The 20,568-nt window shown below is 43.8% G+C and overlaps 3 protein-coding genes across 6 annotated transcripts; 2 read left to right on the top strand and 1 right to left on the bottom strand.

Moving 5' to 3' along the window:
- Positions 1 to 53: 53 nt before the first annotated feature.
- tlcd3bb (TLC domain containing 3Bb) lies at positions 54 to 8,443 on the top strand. Its single transcript, XM_061757354.1, has 7 exons — positions 54 to 599; positions 3,041 to 3,246; positions 3,666 to 3,749; positions 4,070 to 4,295; positions 4,603 to 4,698; positions 6,308 to 6,417; positions 6,549 to 8,443. The coding sequence occupies exons 2-7, from the start codon at positions 3,122 to 3,124 to the stop codon at positions 6,802 to 6,804; spliced, it is 897 nt and encodes a 298-aa protein (XP_061613338.1). The 5' UTR covers positions 54 to 599; positions 3,041 to 3,121; the 3' UTR covers positions 6,805 to 8,443.
- A 626-nt stretch (positions 8,444 to 9,069) lies between these two features.
- On the bottom strand, positions 9,070 to 11,184 carry pagr1 (PAXIP1 associated glutamate-rich protein 1). The gene is made up of 4 exons (XM_061757355.1): positions 11,013 to 11,184; positions 10,114 to 10,447; positions 9,941 to 10,032; positions 9,070 to 9,448 (listed from the first exon to the last, which is right to left on the bottom strand). Exons 1-4 carry the CDS (start codon positions 11,182 to 11,184, stop codon positions 9,213 to 9,215), a joined length of 834 nt encoding a protein of 277 aa, XP_061613339.1. The 3' UTR covers positions 9,070 to 9,212.
- kif22 (kinesin family member 22) lies at positions 11,059 to 20,420 on the top strand. 4 transcript variants are annotated; one of them, XM_061757299.1, is made up of 13 exons: positions 11,059 to 11,195; positions 13,023 to 13,224; positions 13,737 to 13,864; positions 13,951 to 14,102; positions 14,896 to 15,105; positions 15,398 to 15,788; positions 16,789 to 16,897; positions 17,159 to 17,273; positions 17,735 to 17,891; positions 18,309 to 18,403; positions 18,601 to 18,801; positions 18,881 to 18,940; positions 19,028 to 20,420. In XM_061757299.1, exons 2-13 carry the CDS (start codon positions 13,037 to 13,039, stop codon positions 19,055 to 19,057), a joined length of 1,836 nt encoding a protein of 611 aa, XP_061613283.1. In that variant the 5' UTR covers positions 11,059 to 11,195; positions 13,023 to 13,036; the 3' UTR covers positions 19,058 to 20,420. The 4 variants fall into 4 exon arrangements, with proteins under 4 accessions (XP_061613283.1, XP_061613281.1, XP_061613282.1 ...); XM_061757297.1 differs by lacking the exon at positions 11,059 to 11,195 and adding an exon at positions 12,648 to 12,857; XM_061757298.1 differs by lacking the exon at positions 11,059 to 11,195 and adding an exon at positions 12,648 to 12,857 and having other exon boundaries at positions 12,989 to 13,224.
- The last annotated feature ends 148 nt before the right edge of the window (positions 20,421 to 20,568 follow it).

Below are 20,568 nucleotides of genomic sequence, written 5' to 3'. Positions count from 1 at the left end.
AGGTTGTTAGTCGCGAGGGGTCGTATGCGTTCTTCTTGACATTTGTGGCAGTGCGTGGTGCAAGAGAATGCGGGAGGCGTCGTGGGAGAAAGTCTCGGCTCGAGCAAAACCTTCTCGTCATGACTCCATGCTGCTGTTAGCAAGTAGCTGGCGCAGCAGTCCAATCTGACTGTTGAGTCAACAGCAGCAGGGCAGCGAGAGAGAGAGAGAGAGCGAGAGAGCGAGAGAGAGAGAGAGAGAGAGAGAGAGATGCAATGACACGGGCACCGGACCGCTCCTTCGATGACTGGGATTGACACCCGCTTCCCAAAGCTTTTCTTTTTCTTTTTTTTGTTGCGTGTTTGCTTAGACGTTTGGGTAAGCTCTTCGCTTAATGCTCCCAGACTTGCGCGAGCGAGCGAGCGGGCTTGCTGCTGATTTCGACCGAACTTGCTGCAAGCTACCGTTAGCTGGCTGGCTGCTAACCCCCCCCAGGCGTCCAAGTGGCCGCACAAAACATGCGGATCGGCGCGGCGGAGACCCCCGGGACCAGTCTAGTTTTGTTCCGCGGGACGCAAGTTTCGAGCGGCCGCTGACTGGACGCCACCAAAGCCTCTGTGGTAAATATCAGCCTTATTTTGTCCCGTTTTTTCCCCTCCCTCTCTCGAGACATGTGCACTCAACTCCTGTCTGCTAGCCTGCTAGCCGAGACGGGCTAGCTCTGTGGTGGCTAATGCTAACTGCTACAAACAAATAACATGTCATCAAATGAGTAAGTGTCGCCACAAAACGTCTTTTTCCACACTTTTAACATTCAAGCCGCCTCGTATTTGGCGTTCAACCGCTACCGCTGCGTTAATTGCTTTTTTTTTTTTTAATAAAACGCTTGCAGAGTAAAAAGCTTCTTTAGCCGGCGGGGACTTACTGGTTGACATTGGCTAACGTTAGCTGGCGTGTCTAGCGTCATTGTTACCAACAATTGCTCAGATGACCTGCACTGTTTCCAAATCTTTATTGATATTTTACAGGAGGAAAAAACAAATCTCACGGCACGCCACTAAAATAAATGTCACAAATAGTGGATAGACCTTCTGGCTGTCATTGTATGTCGCTGGCATAGATAGGTTAAAATGAATAAATTAATAAACGAGAGCGTGAAATTGGATGATACGTCATCAATATTTTTACAATTGATTCTATCAATTCTTCCATCATACAATTTTATTTTGCATTAAAGTTTATTGCAACATCTTTTTTTCCGACCGGTTATTGTTTATCAACCAATTATTTATTTGGCATTGTTTAATGATTAAAAGAAGTTCAACTACATGTCAATTACAGCTTATTCATACTACAGCTCCAAATAAGTAATTATTTTCGTAATAGATTAAACTGACTACTACCACTGCTTTAAATGGTATCGGTAGACGAGCAAAGATGCATTATTATTTGTAATAAATAAATAATTTGCAGACCCAATAAATGAAATTGGATCATTTTCCTCGGCATACTGGTTGGGAATCATGGCACTATTGCACTCTGCTGCAGACTCAAACAGTCTCCCGCTTTAAAGCTGACAAATCAAATAAACGTACCTTAAGTAGCACTTGTGATTAGCCCGATAAGATAACTCTTTAATACTATTCAAAGCAGGGGAAGCCCTCTTACCCTTTTATGACCCAGTAAGTCTGACAGTATATTTCACACGCTGAGTTCATTCAAACCAACAATAAATTAAGTGGAACGTGTATTTAAAGCCACTAAGGTCTACAGATACCCTTTTCATGCCCTGATGTAGATTAAATTGGCACAGCAGCAATGTTCCCACATATACGCTCGCGTGAATAATATATTAAGATACTAAAAACAAAGAGCAGGAATATAAAAGAAGTAGAAGTCTTATATAAACATGAAAAAACAGAAGGTTAAGATGTTGCATGTTGGGATGTGGTAAGTAATAAATATTGTCTGATTATGCTATGGTAATATTTGTATAATTCAATGCGAAGTGGCAAGTGTATAGTATTATTGACAGTTATATATAATGTTGAATTATAATACACTGACCCAATATGTACAGTGTTTGAAACTTAATAGGCATCATAATATGTATGAATAATAGTCCTGCACATTAAAATTTGAAATTATAGATGAAGTCATGAAATGTAAATGTGCTTATCACAGTCCTATTTTGCAATCAAATATGTATAATCAACATTGTAGCGACACGTTGCTCAGAAATTTAGCCCCAGGTAACGCTGCCAGGAATTCCAGCACGTTTTGTGTGATGCATTGCGCATGTTGCTAATGGATGTCAACTTTTGAATGAGTCAGCTGTCTAGTGGGAGTGAAACCACTTGGAACCCGCACCTCAATGAATGGGGGAAATGGAGTTTCCTGTCATCGCAATGCAGTTGCCAGGCTTGTTCTCACTCAGTCAAACAGCCAATGGATGGCTCTTAAAAGCACATGTAGGTCTTGCTCCAACGGAACTATTAAGCCGTTATGAGCTAGCCCGCAGCCTTAGATCCTCAGGTGTGGGCCTTGTGGTTGTTCCAAACGTGGAGGCTCAAAACTACTGGTGTTGCAGTGGTTCTCAAACTCTGGTATGAGTATGCGAAAGAATCACTGTAGTAAATGTTTAAACACGTAATGTTACAGTGGATTCAACTTTTTTTTTTTTTTTAAATCCAGTACAGCATATTTGTTAAATACAGTTCAGTTGTTTAACTTTTGAGTAGAACACATTTGCATTCGATCCTTTAGAATTGTTAGTTTTCAAAGTTGTTTTTTATTTGGGTGCAACTTTTATCTAAGGACCCTGTGTGAATTCAGCCATTTGTTTCGAAGTACCGATTCGCATTCCTGCTGTGTCAAAGCACTTATTAAACGTGTTTTCCAAGGTGCTATTATAAATAACACTATCATCAGCTGCAGAAAGCCCATCTTAACTTCATCACGTTCCGAATGTCTTCACCGCTTCGCTCTCTTGATTTGTTCTTGTTGTTAGACTTAGTCGGATCAATACACGCTGATTATTTTGCTCTTTGACCTCTTGCAGGGAGGAGGAGAAAGCGCGACAAATCTCCAGGACCAGATTGCCCGTCCAACGTTTTGCCTCTCAGCCAGACGGCCAGGGACCATGCTGACCATCCTCGCTGCTGGCTCTGTGTTCTTTCCGGGCCTCTTCCTTCTGTCCAAGCAGTGCCTCAAGTCCATCCCGGCGCTGCGATGGAGCGAAGGCGACGCCGTCATCGTGTCCGCCAGGTGAGACGCTCTAGACCTGACTCACCGCGTCACGCTTAAAACTGCGATTCCCAACTAGCGGGCCGTGTGAAATCATCAGATGTGCCGCGGGAAATGATCTGATTTTACTTAATTGATTGGAAAATGTTTATTCGCTACATTTTAATTTAATAATAGTCTTTCTTCATCTATCTTTGCCTGTGACATATAGGGACAGGCAGAAACATTTAATGCTCATTCACGAGATGGACATGAACCCGCGTGTTATCTTTTTGTGACGTTTTTGTTAAGTGGTGTGCCGAGAGATGATATTTTTTTTTCTCGTGTGAATTATGTGCCTTGGCTCAATCAAGGTTAATAAAGATCCGCTAAACGCTATTCATCGCTCAGTAAAGACCATAAATCAGCATTTGTTGGCATGCCATTTGTCTCCTTTCCAGGCTGGTGTCGTCAGTTCAGGCGGTCATGGCTTCTTCAGCCGGCTACATGATCGCTTCTTCCTGCGATGACATCATCGAGGACCAGTGAGTCGACCAATCAGAACATCCTCAGTCTTTTTAAAAAAATAAAAATAAAATTATTAAACACTTCTTTTTAATCATTGTAGTACAGTGGTACCTCGCAATTAAGATAGCGTGATGCCCTCGCTTGGAGCATTAATAAATTTATTTTAATGTATTTTAATTCAGGTGAGATGTGTTCGTTCCAATTAGACTTTTGTAGACGGCTAACATTGTTCTTGTCTTAACTGATTTAGTTACTTAACGGTTTTTACGTTTTTGGAGAATATCACTCGTTTAAAAAGACAAAAAAAAAAACCTCTTTGGTTTCTTTCGCCTTTCAGGCACTGGCTGACCAGCACGTACATCTTGTTTGCCGTTCCCTACTTCGTGTACGACATCTACGCCATGTTCATGTGCTATTGGTACAAGCTGAGGGTCAAAGGTCACGAGGAGGCCTCGGCCGCCCCCCAGCACATGGCGTCGGCGCTGACCAGCTACCTGCGCCGCGAGTTCCTCATGGTGCTGCACCACGTCGTCATGGTTACCATCTGCTTCCCCATTTCTGTGGTAACTGCCGTTTCTCTTCTTTGCGTTCGCTGCTAAATTGAATGCTGTGTGATGTACTTGCGGTGACACTCGCTTTCTTTCTATGTGTATTTAGCTGTATAATCATAATATCTGCACTAGTTTTAATTATAATACTTTTTCCACATTTGTCTGGGAGAGACAGCGGCTTGTTGACTCCAGCCGAAGGAGTATTTACAGTGCAGCGTAATTATAGCCAGTGGACTCTGCAGCCCGTCTACAGCGGAGCACAAGTTGTAATTGTTTTCCGGACCCGTGATTAGTTTCTGTCCGTCTCTCCCTCCTCCAGTTTGTGCGCCAAGGAAAGGGAGATTATTTCCAGGGCATCATGTTCATGGCCGAGCTCAGCACTCCGTCGGTCTGCTTAGGAAAAATACTCATCCAGGTAGGTGGTCACTCGCCAAGCCGATAGTGTTGTTGCGTGTGTGAGGCACGTGCCGCAATATAGCCATGTTTCCACCGTGGAGTACAGCACATGCGGGACAAATTTCCATTAAAAAAAGATGATCAAAGCGGTTTCGTCAAATAATGACCTTCACTCAATTGAACACAGTGTGACAATTCACCGGCAGGTGTGCCTGACTAAAACAACCACACGTCATCCAAGTACAGTGGTGCCTGGTCTTACCCCAACTTACTTCTTTATATTTATGCTCTAATATGATAACTTTTCTTCAAATTTTCCTCAGTTCCGATAATTCTCATGAAAAGTTTCCAATTTGGAATATTTCTACGACAATATGACCGTCACACCACTCAGCGGTACCGCAGGTCCGACCTTTCTAACCCCTACCGACGGGAACTGAACTCGGTGGAAACGTGTCTTCTTTATTCCCTTCTGCTTTTCTCCACTTTCATTTGTCCGTCTCCTCTTCATCCCATCCACGCATCTCTGCTCATTCCCAGCATGCACCTGGTTTTGCACTTGCACATGACTCCCGTTGACTGTCTCTTAACACGAGCAGCTATCTCAAGCAACACCAGTCATCGCTCGGTAACACCGTTTGCTGAAATGACCCCCCCCCCCGTTGCACCTTTCGTCTTCTGCATCAATGTGCTGTTGTGGTTGGAGGAAAAAGCTTGCGTTTTCTCAGTGTTATCGGCCCGAAGCAGTTGGCCTACCTCACCGCGGCTCTCCATCCAATGTCCACTTCACATGCACTCGGTGTTAACAATGGCACAATAAACCCTTTCATACTGTTCCGTGACTTCACTGTATGGCTTATGGCAGGAATTCTCACATCGGATGGTCACAACGAATGACATATTCAAATGATGGTATTAGGCTAACAAAATAATCAGTCAATGTTTCAGAGTAGGAAGCTGGTTATTTGCTTGGGTTGATTATTATTATTATTATTTTTTGTTAAACTGGAATCTGGCGCTCCCTTATGCACCGAAGCATTTACAGCTGTCCATTTTTAACAAAACAGGCTTAATCAAATGTATACAACCTCTTTCCATTCGTTGTTGTCTCGAAAAAACATCCACACTTTCAATCTTGGGGCGACACAGTGTTGCCACGGCTCCCGCAGAGTCAGGGAAGAGTTTTATAAAAATTCTTAAGACAGTTCAAGTGTTCAAGAGCCTTAATTGATTTGTTGTCTAGCTATTTTAAACACTTCTAATTTGTTAATAATTCATTAAAAATAACAGATGACTTTTTCGGAATAAAACACCTTTTTTGTCTCTCTTTTAATAAACACTTAAGCCTACTGGGTTAGTGAATTATAATGTCGGCCATTATGGTGGTACTTGGAGAGCTAAGTCATTTTTTTTAGGCTATTCTTGGTGTAAAAGTTTGAGAATCGCTTATTTGGGGTATTGCTGTCAATTTGACCCCCCTCGCCCTGACAGTATGTAAGGGTTTAAAACAAAAAAAAAACAAAAAATCAATCCAAAGATGAACAAAGTCTACTCAAACCAAACTGTACTGCTTGCTTCTCTTTGTCGTTCTCTCTTTCTCTCTCCCTTTTGTTGTTTCTCACTCTCAGTACAAACAGCAACACACTCTCCTGCACAAAGTGAATGGGGCTCTTATGCTGATCACTTTTTTCATCTGTCGAGTCCTCCTCTTCCCTTACCTCTACTACGTCTATGGAAGGTATGTCTTTACTTCCCACCGCTTTTCCCTTAACGCTGAGCTGGAAGTCTGCAACGCGCGCATCTGCGCCGAGGCTGCCGTGTGCATTTATTCAACCGATCCCCTCGTGTCTCCCTTTTGTCGGGGTGCAGGTACGCGTCCATTCCGTTCCACTTGGTCCCCCTGTCGGTGCCCTGGCACTGTAACCTAGGGGCTGCCCTCCTCATGGCCCCGCAGCTCTATTGGTTCTCCCTGATTTGCAGGGGCGCCCTGCGACTCTTCACGGGCTCCTCCCGCTCCCAGAGACTGCGCCCCGGCGCGGCCACGGCGGACGGCGGCGCGGCGGCGCCCCAGCCGGCCAACGGCTACAGAGCGCCCTCCGCAGAGCCCGACTTGGCCACCCACTGAGAGGAGTCAGGGGTGGGGTGGCGGGCGTGCCAGGAGGAGAGGCGAATGTACCAATGTCACGGGGGGGGGGGGGGGGGGGGGGGGGTAGAACAAGTAGCGACACAGCGAAGGCTAAAAACCTACAGATGATGTCCTCAAATAGCGCTGGGGTCTTCGCAGGCAGCACGCAATACCCTCTTCACCTGCCGAGAGTTTTGTTTGCTGACCTTCAAGGACTTCAGCTTCTCACTTTGCAGGAATAACAAAAGAGTGTCGTCGCACTCTGACGATGTCATCGGGCACTGTGACGGACGGGAAGGAACACGCAATGACGTGAGAGGATTTAGCCTGGTTGTATAGCAAGCATAGGCGACCATTTCCTTCATGTAGTTCAAATTGTGACCTCTCGGGAAGAGCAGGTCCATAGGAATGTATTATATTGTATGTTAGAACATTTGCTGTAGACGGAAGGCCGAATTCAAGTATAGCAACTAAGAAGACAAAAAAAAAAATCCCGGCTAAATGAGTATTTCGGCTTGTTAGTGTGTCTCTGTATCCTCGATGTAGTCACTGTCACTCTTAACAACATTAAGAAGCAACCTGCAGACTGGGAGATAATCTCATAAGACTGTATTCTGCTGCCTTATCCCCCTTTTCCACTATTAGTTCGCTTTTGATTTGATTTTCAGCCTCAGAGGAGGCAGGACAAATGTGACAGGTGTACATAGCTCCGAGGTAAAGTCCTGATTTCCATGTCAGTATGAGGACAGTGTTCCATTTAAAAAAAAAAAAAAAAAAAAAAAAAGTTACATTTTTAATTTAACGTTGATCGACGACACCTCACCTCAGTTCGTTTACACAATCTACCCGGAATCCCTCGCGCAGCTACGTGTAGATACGACTTCATTCCATGTACTCGTAACACAATGTTTGGGAGGTTAATGCACACTTTTAAAGGATGAATGTTTTAGTTAGTTGACTAAAACGTAATCTGTTCAATTGGCCAAAATATCTCAGAGATGGTATTTTTTAAGCATTGTTAAGGGCATTATTATGAGACTTGCAATGTTGCAGTTTTGAAGGGAAAACAGTATTGTGGGAGACATTCCCTCGTAATTTAAACACAGCCTGTTTGCCAAAAGCATATAAGCCTGATGTTGAAAAAAAAAACATTTATTGAGTTCAATATTTTTTTTGTTTTTTTTAAACCTTTTCCATTGTGCAAATTGCGCCACAGGTTCTATGAACCTCTGTTGAACAGACTGGCTCGCTTTGTCACTTATCACTTTTTAAAGCAGCCGCTGCACTCTCCTGGAAATGGGTCAAGGCTGGGAAAAAAAAATAATATAAAAAAAAAAAAAAAGATAAAAAAAAAAAAAAAAATGAAGACAGAAGCGTGTTCCAAAACATCTGGACAACTAACCGGGCATGTCGAATACAGAGCAATCATTAACCCCCCATCCCTAGCCTGACTTGAACATACTGTATATTCCACCAAATGCTTGTTATTTATTTGTATTTATTTATTTTATTAATTTATTTAGTTTGTGGTTCTGAATGCATATTTATGCATCAATATTATATACTCTATGCTTCTGAGCGTTATGTGAAGGCTGTAATGTTACTCAAACTTATCCGAAATATACTTCTCTGTCCTGATTGTGTCTTGTCTCTTTCTTGTTCTACTTTTTTTTTTTTTTTTTTTTTTGTCAGGTCGCTAGAGGGAGAAAGGTCATGATTGGTGAAGGATATTACAACATTTTTTGCGCCAAGATGAAACATTTCCACTGTTAATGGTAAAAGTATCAGTCAGAAACACGAAGACAGCCATCATCAAATGGAGAAAATAGGACATAACCGTTAAGTAGTCTTGGTCTCATTTCTTTATAACCACAAAAATCTTGCATTTGGAGAGGGGTGTGCAGACTTTTTATACCCACTGTAGTTAAGCCCAAAATTATTCATACCCAAATTTTGGGCTAAAGTGAATTTGAAGTCTCCAGCGAGGATATAATGCAAAGAAATGGCAAAAGACTAACAAGTTCTTAGAGGTATCAATTCCACATACTCCTTTACATTGTGTGGTTTTATATATATATATATACACACACACACACACACATATATATACATGTTTGTAAGAATGGATTGCATTTTAGTTGCGTCTGTCTGGTCTCAACTGCTTGGACTATTATAACTGCTTTAAATATTTCCCATTTGATCTGTGTATTCCCCAACATAAGAAAAATGCACGACGTACACAACGACAAGTAATAATCAGTCCTCTTGGGTTAGCATGTTTATTGCCATCATACAAAACATAGAAAACATACAAAGTTTGTTACGTTAGAAAAATTCAACTTTAGAAAAAGCGCCTTGAAAATGTACAGGCGGTGCCTCCGGAACAATCAGCGTTGCGTGACATGAGTTCAGTATCTCCTCTGCCTGGGGGAGAAGATGGTATTGGGGTTGCTGTCTCGCTCCCGTTCCTTGTCTCGCTCCTTCTGGCTGTTGGGCGACAGCGCCGCCTCCAGCTTCTTCTCGCTCTTGAAGAGATCTCGCCCCGTACGCATGATGTGCTCCTCGATTTTGCGGTGGCGCTTCATGTCTGACAGCACTTTGTCCAGCCTGGCCTCCCTTTTCACAGAGGAGCGAGCTGACGACCCTGCAAGGGTCAAACCTTTTGTTAAGAGGCAACCGAAACCAAAAAAGTAACCCAAACTAGAATTGAACAAAAAGTTTGTGTTTACTGAAATCTATGTTAAAATCAGGAGTTTAAAAAAAATAAATATTGGGATTTCTTTGACTATGGCTGTCACAAGTATTTCAAATCCTTGATATCCAGTATGATGAGATCCATGATGTACATGTAAGCTCTTTGTATTTGGACAACTTTTGCATACTACAAGCACAACTATGTTACTAGTGAGGCAAAACTGCACTGGTTGACAACTGTGTGCTACTAGTGACAAAGTTAATATCAAGCATTTTACTTGTAGTAGCATGCAGATGTGAACTAATGCACAGTTTTGGCTTCCTAGTAACATGTAGCTGTCCTACTAGTCTGGCAAAGTTGTTCTACTAGCGAGGACCAAGCGTGTACTAGTACATGGACCTCAAGCTGGATATTGAATATTTCCATGGGTGGAATAATCACCTGGTGTTCTGCGTCTGTTAATGAAAGAATTTTTCGGGGTGGTTTGCAGTTGTTGCTCCTCGTCGAAGTCAAACTCAGTTGGACTCGGAGGCCTGGAATGGACACAAATAAATAAAAATTGTATCCGTAATTCTTGAAGACTAAAATGTCCCCAAAAGGATTGTTATACTGACTTGCGCTCCCTCTCTTTCCTCTCTCTCTCCTCCACCTCATCCTCCTCGTCGTCCCTTTCGGGCGAAAGGGTGCGTTCGGGCGTGGGCGGCCTCCGCGGAAGGGGCTCAAAGTTGAGCTCCAGCATCTCGCCCTTAGCCAGGAGCTCATAGAGTCTTTTGATCTCAGCGGGAGGAGGCATCCAGTTCTTGGGGTCCTCCATTTCCTCGTCGCTGTACGCCAGCTCCCATTCGCCGTCCTTGTCTGCCACCCGCGGCCCTTCTTCGTCCTCAACCGCTGCGACTGACTGAGGTGCGTTTGTGTGTTTGGCTCCCTCGAGCCCAACTGTGTCTTGGTCTGGGAAAAAAAAAAAAAGTACATTTCTCAACTTTTTCTTTTTACTCACGTCAGATATCTGTACTTTCTACTCCTTACTTTGTCACAAGCCTGCTCTTAAAAGAACAGTGAGTACAGTATATACATTTTTAATGGTTGTAGTTGATGTGTCCTAAATATGTTTTTGAACTGATTGCTTGATTATGTCTGTTTTCATGACATTTTGTACAAAAACTACAATTAGCACAAAAAAAAATACTCACTATTTATAAACATTTTTAATATTGTTTGTTGAAAATGATGTCACCTGAGCCCAAATGATTAAAATCATGCCATGTATTAAGACAATGTATTGTGCTACAGTGAAGCCCCGCTATTCATGGGGGATAGGGACCCGCCCCCTTATAAAAGAGGGAAAAAAAACATGAAAAATGGTGGGATTGGGGAAAAAAAACAAATTAGTGGGGGTTTATGCGTAAGGTGTTGGATACATTTTCCAATCTGAGAATAGGTGAACTCGCCAATCGTGAATATGTGGGGTCTGTTGCACTAGTTTTTTGGTCAATGAATGCCTCATTTTGTAGACCTTTGCCATCTGTGGTTCCAGTGTCCTCCACCGGTGCAGCGGTCATCTCAGCATCTTGTTGCTCTGTGCCGTCTTCCTCCTGTTTGCACGCTTCCTTTTTATTTTCTGCCTCTTTTACACCAAGTGCCTGGATGCCCTCACTGAGGGATGCATCTGTGGCCTCAGCCTGCATCCTTCAATAAGGTAAATTCTAAGGAATAAGCCCAAACAAATACAGATATGTTTTAGTAGTGGCTCTTGCAGTAGTTTTCATGCAGTTAACTTATGTATATGAGGATAATCAATGAACCCTATAGAAACGTCACAATTAGAGTAAGAAGCACACTGGGAACGGCGGATAGTTTCGGAGTAAGCGATGGAATCCATCAAGGATCTGGTTTTAGCCCACTACTTTTCAACATTACATTTGATGTTGTGGCAATGGCTGTAGCCAAAGTTTCAACGAAAGTACATGAAGCAAGACAGGTGGTTTGGACAACTGATGAGAAGAACTGAAGGAAAGCATGGAGTAAGACAAGTGATGCAGACGAAAGTACAGTGCAGGGGACTCGAAAACGAGGAAGACCAAGAAGAACCAGATGGAAATACTTAAATTAGAACTGAAAAGAAATATAAGTGGATGGAAGGAATGCTCGTTCCAATAACATTTGCAGAAGGCTGATACAGAACGGCGACCCGCAATAGGGAAAATCGTGGAAGGTCGTGCATTTAACATGCATATAATGGTACACACGAGAAGATCGAGCAAATAGACACAACAAGAAACAAAACCTCATTTGACTAACTTGCCGGTTAATATGTTTTGAATGGAAAGTCATACATAACAAACGTTTGCGCGCTAACACGTCATTACCGATCGTTGGGTGTTGTCGTTGCTGAAAGCGTGGATAAAGTTATCCCCGGCGATGAATGAAATCGGCAGAATGCTCCATCATAACTGCACGACAAGACACACACGTAAACATAGCGCCATTTTGGACAGAACAACCTGCCGAGTTTGCACCCGCGCCGACTTCAACATCATGTGGATTAGGCGCCGATGTGGCGAAAGTGCAGCAACGGTTCGCAAATTCGAAACCTCAGACACGACATGTGGGCTTGTCAAACTTGTCATTATGTGGCCACGAATTAGCTTGAATGTGCGCACAAAATACTAATAAATACTAGTATTATTCCTGGCAGTGGGGTAAACAAATGAAGCGCACTATCCGTAGAAACGTGAAGGACATTCGTGTTGCAGGTTCTAGCGAAAGTGCGCTCCATATGTTTTACCTAGACGCCCGAGTTATGGGAATGATATTAAACCCCTAAATTAGTATTTCGTGCGCACGTCGTACCTATTACGTTGCCATAAATAAGTATTTTTTGCGGGCTTTATATATGTATTGTGCATATTTTCCCACGTTATTATCGCGAAATCTGGGTGTCCGTAAGAAGTGTAGCATTTGGAAATCTACGTGCGCCATTCTTGCCCGTCGCCACTTCCGGTATGGGCAACCGTAGGCGGGAATATATTTCGCCTAATTATTTGTGAAAATAGATGAATTCAAATGATGATAAAATACACATTTTACATTTAGTCTTGTTTTTCATGCAGATGAGCATATTTTGTTAAAGCACGTTTCGTGGCGAATGCTTAGCGGACTCTGATTGGCTGATTGTCGTGGCGACTGTTTGTCGGGCTCAGATTGGCTGATTGTCGTTTCCGCCTTCGTGGTCCCTCGTTTGAAAAGATTTCGGTTAGATTGTTCGAAGCGCCTGCTCAATATTGTTAAAGAGCCGCCTTAACAATGTTGCTGAGTTTGAGTTTAGGACATTAAGAAAGGCATTCTGTACACACCAGAGGTAAGTGATGGATACATTTGATATATGATGCCAACTCACCCCATAAAATGCGCAATTTGAGTCTCATGCTAACTAAGGCTCGCTGCTCGAGCGTTTCCTCAAATATGTCAATTTTTCCGTTTCGTATACAGCGCCGTTTTCCCCACTTTTGCGCATGTTATCCAGGAGTCCCAGCCAGCATGGCCCAGCGCGTGACGCTATCCGACGGCGGGCGCAAGAAAGCCTCCCGAGTGAGGGTCGCGGTTCGTCTGCGGCCCTTTATGGACAAGCAGGACGAGGACGGCGAGGGGCCTTGCGTGAGAGGCCTGGACTCGCAGGCCCTGGAGATCGTCAACTGGAGGAATGCCACAGAAACGCTCAAGTACCAGTAAGTGGCCAGCTCCCTGGGGTCAAAACCCTCTCAAGCACTAATGAACTAGAAAATAGCCTTTGTTGTCATTATTATTATTATTATTATTTTTTTTTTTTAAATGTACAGTATCCCAACTATTATTATTTTTTTTTATGGCTGCAGTGGAGCAGTGGTTCAAACAAAATATATTTTTTAAATAGAATATCAGTAGTGAATATCTGAAATTCCACTTGCAAAATAAAGACTTGAGCGGTCAATGAATGGATTTCACACACTGCACCGTTGGAAAGTAAAAGTCGAGCGCTTAGCTCAGTCACACACACACACACAAAATCCTATTTCAGGCCTGTGTAGATTGCGGAACATCGACTAGTTTAGTATTGAAATGAACCACAAAGCTGGAAATTTCGATTGGTTTTTACCAAGTTGTAGTGCCAAATACAATGTGTGCAATTGTATTTTTTTGACTCGTTGGCGGGTGACGGGTCGGACACACCTGCTGTAAAGCGATGCACTTCCCGTTGCAGCTTCGACATGTTCCACGGTGAGCAAACGACACAACAAGAGGTCTTCCTGTCATCGGTAAAGCCCATTCTACCGTACGTTACCAGGGGTCAGAATGCCAGCGTCTTTGCCTACGGGCCAACGGGAGCTGGTATGTCGCATGACCTCATTTCGGAGATATCTCTTCTGGTTCTTCTGGTAATTGTGAGGGCTTCATTCTCCCCCCCCCCCTTGAAGGAAAGACACACACCATGTTGGGCAGTTCAGAGCAGGCTGGCGTGATTCCTCGTGCTGTTGGCGAAGTCTTCAATCTGGTCAACTCTCAGGATGAGAACGAGGCTTGGGACTACTCCATTGGAATGTCTTATTTAGAAATTTACAATGAGAAGGTACGGGTGGCGTTCCACAGTTTTAGCCTTGCATGCACCTGTATGTATATTGCAGTGAATCCCTGCTTATCACAGGGATATTTTCCAGACCCGCCTACAAATACATGGAAATGTAGACAGAGAAGGATTTCACAAACATTTTTTAAAAAAGTTTCACCTCTCCTGCATGCTTGAATCTTAAGCCTACCACGAGCACCTTTCTCCTCTCTCATGCTCACACAGTTCTCTAAGTAAGAGGCAGAACGACTTTGTGGGACTTTCCATTCATGGTTTCCTCTAAATCTCATTTGGGTGGCGTGAACTAGAGACTAGAACCTTGGAGCCTCTTAACAGGTCGTGGCCTCTGCGTAGTAGGCCAGGATTTGGTAGCCGCTCCTCAACTCCATCCTCTTGCGATGCTCCCGTTAGCAACTGCCGGGCTTTCTGGGACTTTTCAGGGAGAGCTACAAGTTGGCTCTTCTGCTCTTCTTTTCTTGGACAGTCTTTCTCTCTTGTCCTTCACTCATCTTTCCTTTTGTACGGTTCACATTTACTGCAAAGCTGACACATAAAACAAAAGAGAATTGAACATGTTTTATATTTTAATGCAAACCTGTTCTACCCAAGCTTATGTTGAACGGAAATTGGTGTAGCTGCTACGGTAATTTATACACCTTCAAGCAACTGCAACTTTAACACGCACGGAGCAGAAAGGTGAACGTAGCAGGGGTTCGCTGCAAGTTCCCGAGCTCGGTTTAAGAGGGAGTTGTTTGCGCTCGCTCTCATGTCGCCGTCCTCCGTCTTCACCGTTCAGGTCCTCGATCTTCTGTCGCCAAACTCCCAGGACTTGCCCATCCGCGAGGACAAAGACAAGAACATCCTCATACCGGGCCTCACGCACGCGACAATCACGTCCTTCGCTGACTTTGAACGGCATTTTGAGCCGGCCAGCCTCAATCGCACCACAGCCTCGACCAAACTCAACCAGCGCTCCAGCCGCAGCCACGCCGTTCTCCTCATAAAGGTTTGAGCGCAGCCGCTGCCCTTTCGTAGTTTTCTTTCAAACTCCTTTGGCTGGCTTGAACTAGACAGAAGAGCATCTTAACAGGTCGTGGCTTCTGTGCGGTAGGCCAGGATTTGGTAGCCGATGCTAAAATCAAGCCTCTCTTGCGACGCTCCCGTTAGCAACTGCCGTGCTTACCGGGACGTTTCTGGGAGAGGTACAAGCGGGTGTCTGCTGTTCTTTTCTCCTCTATTCTTCCTCTCTCCTTTCCTTTTTGCTTCTAGCCGGTCTGTCGATCTTTTCGTTCATCTAGGTTGTGCGCACTCTGCGCTGCCTGCCCCGCCGCCAGCAAACGGGTAAACTCTACCTCGTCGACCTGGCCGGCTCGGAGGACAACCGCCGGACTGGAAACCGGGGCATCCGGCTAAAAGAAAGCGGCGCCATCAACCTGTCGCTCTTCACTCTCAGCAAAGTGGTGGACTCGCTCAGGGCGGGCACGCTGGTGCGCGTGCCCTACAGGGACAGCAAACTGACGCGCCTGCTGCAGGACTCTCTCGGGGGCTCGGCGCACTCGCTCATGATCGTCAACATCGCCCCCGAGTACGAGTACTGCTTCGATACCGTCGGCGCGCTCAACTTTGCGGCAAAGTCCAAGCTCATCGTGAACAAGCCCTTCACCCGGGAAACTGTGGCTGTGCCTCCAGGTGACGTCAAAATGTCTAAATTATTTTTCCAATTGTGATGCACGAAAGTTGTCTTCAGCAGTAACTCCCAACCGCTGTGAGCAGACAATTCTAGTTGACCTGAAAATCATTGACTACAAATAATAAATCTTTGTTACTCAATGCTAGGTATATTCATACGAGCCCACTGCTTGTCACGCTAATAAAACGCTGCCTCGCCGCGGAGCAGCGAGACGGCGAGCTCACTGCATGAGATGCATCCGCCGCTAAAATGAGCCAAATTCACCGTGGCAAGAAATAAGTCGACAAAAGAATTTGCCCAGCATTGCAGCTCGAGTCAAAAGAAAATGCGCACTTTGATTTGAAAAATCGGGATTTGTGTTTTATTTATTTCTTTTTTTTAATTTCCCCCCCCCCCCCCCTCCCAAGCAGACTCGAGTGATCCGAGATCATTCTGTCCTAGCACTAGTAAGAGAATTTCAAGTTGTTTTTGGCCCAGATTTTCTTATGGTGATATCACACAATGTTCCCCCAAACAGCATTATTATTATTATTATTTTTTTCACCCAAAACCAATCATTCGGGCTTCAAAGTTCTTGCTGCGTTGTACTTTGAAGTGGCTGGTCCAATCAGATTCAGCATGTAGACAGACAATTGCGGTTGTTTGGGGTTTACTTTCCTGTGGTCCGTTGTTCATGTCAGTTCTTAAGTTAAATCACGCTCTTTAAAAAATGTCTTAAGGTTGATTTCTTTAAGCTAGCAGGTACGCTATAATTTATGAAATTTCCTAATTGGCCTTTTACTTTCACGAGTTCTGCCATTGTTTTGCCCCGCCCCAAATTCTGATGAAATCAGCTCAAAGTACTTTTCCCAGTTGCCTGGAAGTCCACGTGAGTCTTTGGCTTTAATTCAGGCACTGCAATGCGGCATCCCCAAACAAATGACTTCACACCGTGTTGCTCTCTTGTGCGCTGCATACTAAACTGTGTGCACCCCCACCCCCCCACGCTTTGGTCCCCAGTGAAGCGGCCCAGAGAGGAGCACGAGGTGGGGCAGCCTCAGAAGAAGAAGAAGCAGAGGAACCCGAAAAAAACTGAGCAGGAGACCTCGCCGTTGACTCACATTCACAGGTGGAAGGCTACGCACGCACACACAGACTGCTGTTTTGCAAAATCGGGTTCATTTGCATATTGTTTGCCTCTGCCACCTTGGCGTATGCAGAAGGCAGCCATCTGCGGTGTCCTCTTTGCGTTCTTGCCATCTGTCAGCAGGCACACTCATCTGACTCGGCGATGCACAAAGCCTCTGATCTGACAGTCGGCCTACTTCTTGATGTCTTCTGCTTGTGTCCCACGCCCTCTTCCCTCTTCCCCGCTCCTCCCTACACTCAGTCTGCCAGAACCATCATTAATGGCCAGGCTGCTTGCTCTGGAGAAGCGGGTGATGTGCTGCGAGAAGAAAGATGCGGTCGATACGCTGAAGGATGTGACTCGCAAGGAGATCCAGGTAACTAACGTGCCTTCATCCATCTCACTAATCCTACAACCATTGGAATTTTATTCATTTATTTTAAATATGCTGTTAGATCTTGGCAGATACTCGGAGGTGACAAAAGTACTCTTACTCTGTAAGTAGAAATAGAGGTGTTTAAAAAGAAACTGGTAGTAGTGATTCATTCAGCGCATGCACTTAATGATGGAAGGACAGTGGAGAGTTTAGGTACCACTGTAAAAGTAAAGTGCACGCTGAAATGTACTCTACTAACAAACATTCTAAAGATTTTTACTGTCACTCATAGAATACCTGTTTTGATAATTTGGCACAGCGGGGGGAAAAAAAATAGCCACAAATCATTCTTGTAGCTGACGCTATCAAATAATTTTTTTCCCTCCTGACCACGGTCAACTTACTTACTTTTACTTTCCATCGCAGATGCTTGCTTAAACTATTCTGCTTCCTCTACATAGGACCTCAAAGAGGAGCACAGGAAGTTAGAGAGCAAGGTCAAGTCCAATTCCGCTCAGGAGCCGAGCTGCAGGAACAGCGCGGCGGCGCCGCTGCAGCGAAAAGTGCTCAGCAAAGGCAAGACGCAGCAGGCGACGGTCCAACCGCTGCAGGGTCACTGTGAGTGCTCACGTTCATAAGCATTTACAAATGGACTTTGTCATTGTGACGCTGGTTTACGTTCATAGCTGGCTATTGAATGCACCAAATTGACAAAGCAAAAAAAGTGTTTAGTACATGAAATGCAAAAAGTAATGAGAGAAATGAAGTAAAAGGAAATGTGCTAACTTTTTAAGCTGCTCTTGTAGTGATCATGTGTACCTAATGAAGTGGCCAAGCAGTGCTTCACTCCGAAAAGGAACACGTTGGACACTATTTGGGAGAATGCTGATGAATGTTTTCTCTCTGGAATTACACTTTCTTGGTCTAAATGTCTCTGCGTGAAAGATGGCATCGTTGCCAAATTTAGAATTTGTTTGGATTATTTATGGCGCCGTGACCGGAACGTAACTCCAATTTGCGCGTCCCATGTTGCAGTGTCCCAGCTGCTGCCTCGGATGCCGCTTACAGTTAGGAAGCAGTCGGTCTGTATCAAGAAGGAAGTGGCCGGGACGCTTCCGGATAAGGCTGAGGTCAGCGTCCTGCTTGTGTGTGTGTCTTTTGTTTTCCTGGAATATAATTTTGAACTATGGAACACACAAAAAAGAGCGTCTGAATCCAAAGTTTTTGATTCTGTGACAATGTTTTGGACAACAAAGGAATCATTTGTGTGTTAAGCTTACTTAATTAGGAACGTTCGATTAAGCACACGTTGTCCGTCTTGTCTCAGTTTTTAGACGGGAAAGAGAACAAGGTGATGAACGACTGGGAGTCGCAGCTGGACAAGTCCGTTCTGGAACAGTCCAGGCAGAAGATTCTCCAGATCCTCAACACGGGCTCCCTCAAAGAGCTGAAAAGTCTGCAGCAGATCGGCGACAAGAAGGCAAAACTCATCCTGGGCTGGCGGGAGCTCCGCGGTGTTTTTTCCGAGGTACGTACAAGACGTGAAAGCCATGACTGCTATATGGTGGCTTGTGCTACCTACTTGTAATTTGTGTGTCATTACACAGCTGGAAGATGTACGTGAAATTGAGGGGATGACAGAAAAACGATTTTCCACTTTCATGAAGGTAAATGATGTCCTCAGGGACACATTGTATTGTGCACGTGTGGCCAATCGGTGTATAAACTTATGCTCAACTTTTGTTCTATTTCAGGCAAACCTTTTGAGTGTCCTGGGAAAGTGATCCCCGTCTTTTTTTTTTTTTGTCTTTTTTTGTTTTTTTTGTTTTTTGTATCATGATGCCAATGCAGATGTGTGTGTGTGTGTGTGTGTGTGTCTGTAAATGATGCGGACTCCATGACCTACATTGCATCTGGAAAGTGTTCAGAGCATTTGACTTTTTCACTGGTTTGTTACAGCCTTATTAAAAAAAAAATGGAATATAGCCACCCTCTCCTGAAAATTCTGCATACGAAGAATTTTTTTTGGGGGGGGGAATTTTTTTTCAAATTTATTATGGATTAAAAACAAAACTCACCTTGTGGAGAAATCTTCATTACCTTTGCCTTGAAGCTCAACATTTAGTTTAACGTGGATATTTGACTTCTAAAGCCGTCAATGGCAGTGAATGTTAAAACGAAAACATAACATTGTGTAAATTTTTTTTGTTGTCATGACAAGGCCAAGAGAATGCGTACACATTTGTGCTCAACCTATCAATAGCATATGGAGTGGGGATGCCAATGATGCATCAATAAAACGACAAACACCGGCTAGCGCTAGAGCACCCTTAAAATGGCTTCTCTCGATGACCAACTTGCAATTTTTTTTTTTTTTTTTTTTTGGGTAGAATATGTTGATCTCTCATCCTTTGTAAAACATTTTGTTTTAGTTATGCTCTTAAATTGCCTCAACATACATGCAACACTGTTGAGGAAGGGGGTGGGGGGAGTACATGACTCGGTAGAAACAGCCTAATTGTTTTGACCATTGGGAGATGTAAGGTCAAGTCCTCTTCTATTTTTCAATTTCTTTTCCTCCAGTAATTGATTGTTTCACTCAGATAGCCCTGTTAATCATGGAAAAATATTTGGCCTCGCATCAGTTTTGTATCTTTAGCACAAGCTAACATTAGCTTTAATTTATAACCCTGTTTCTGTAAATCAGAGTAATACCAGAATTATTCAACTAAAGTATGAAATCAATTATAAATGATGTATTAAATGTTTCAGATGTCTGAGTATCTGTACCAGGGTTATGCCAAACACAGCAAAGTATATATGACAAAATGTGTACCAGTGATGAGCGGGACCAATTTAAATCACGTGGTTTATGACCAGTTTTTCCTGAAAACACAGTTACACAATGAATGGTCCATTTTTATTTTTTTATTTTTTTTAGATGCTTGTGCCTAAATTGTCCTCCAACTCTGGAAGGCCTACTAAATAATACAATGCCCATTACATAAGTGCAAAAGCTGTGCTTGTTGTTGTATGCTTTGGTGCTGACTATGATGTTGTAGTTCTCCACAGAATCCGGAAGATGGTGCACGAGCTTTTTTAACATTTTTTTTATTTTTTTGAAATAAATCCCATCACGTCCTTGGATGTTTTTGGCATTCTTGAGGTGAAGTGCATGTGATGCATCCTTACACAACAGAACGGCTTCAAGTGTGACAACAACCTTCCTGTTTTGTTTTTTTTTACCCCCCATGAGGCTACCAACCATTTAGTATTGCAGTTTGTGGCAAAGGTG

Source organism: Phyllopteryx taeniolatus, chromosome 19 (assembly GCF_024500385.1).
Source record: "Phyllopteryx taeniolatus isolate TA_2022b chromosome 19, UOR_Ptae_1.2, whole genome shotgun sequence".
NCBI lineage: Eukaryota > Metazoa > Chordata > Actinopteri > Syngnathiformes > Syngnathidae > Phyllopteryx > Phyllopteryx taeniolatus.
This window is presented reverse-complemented; position numbering and strand designations above follow the sequence as displayed.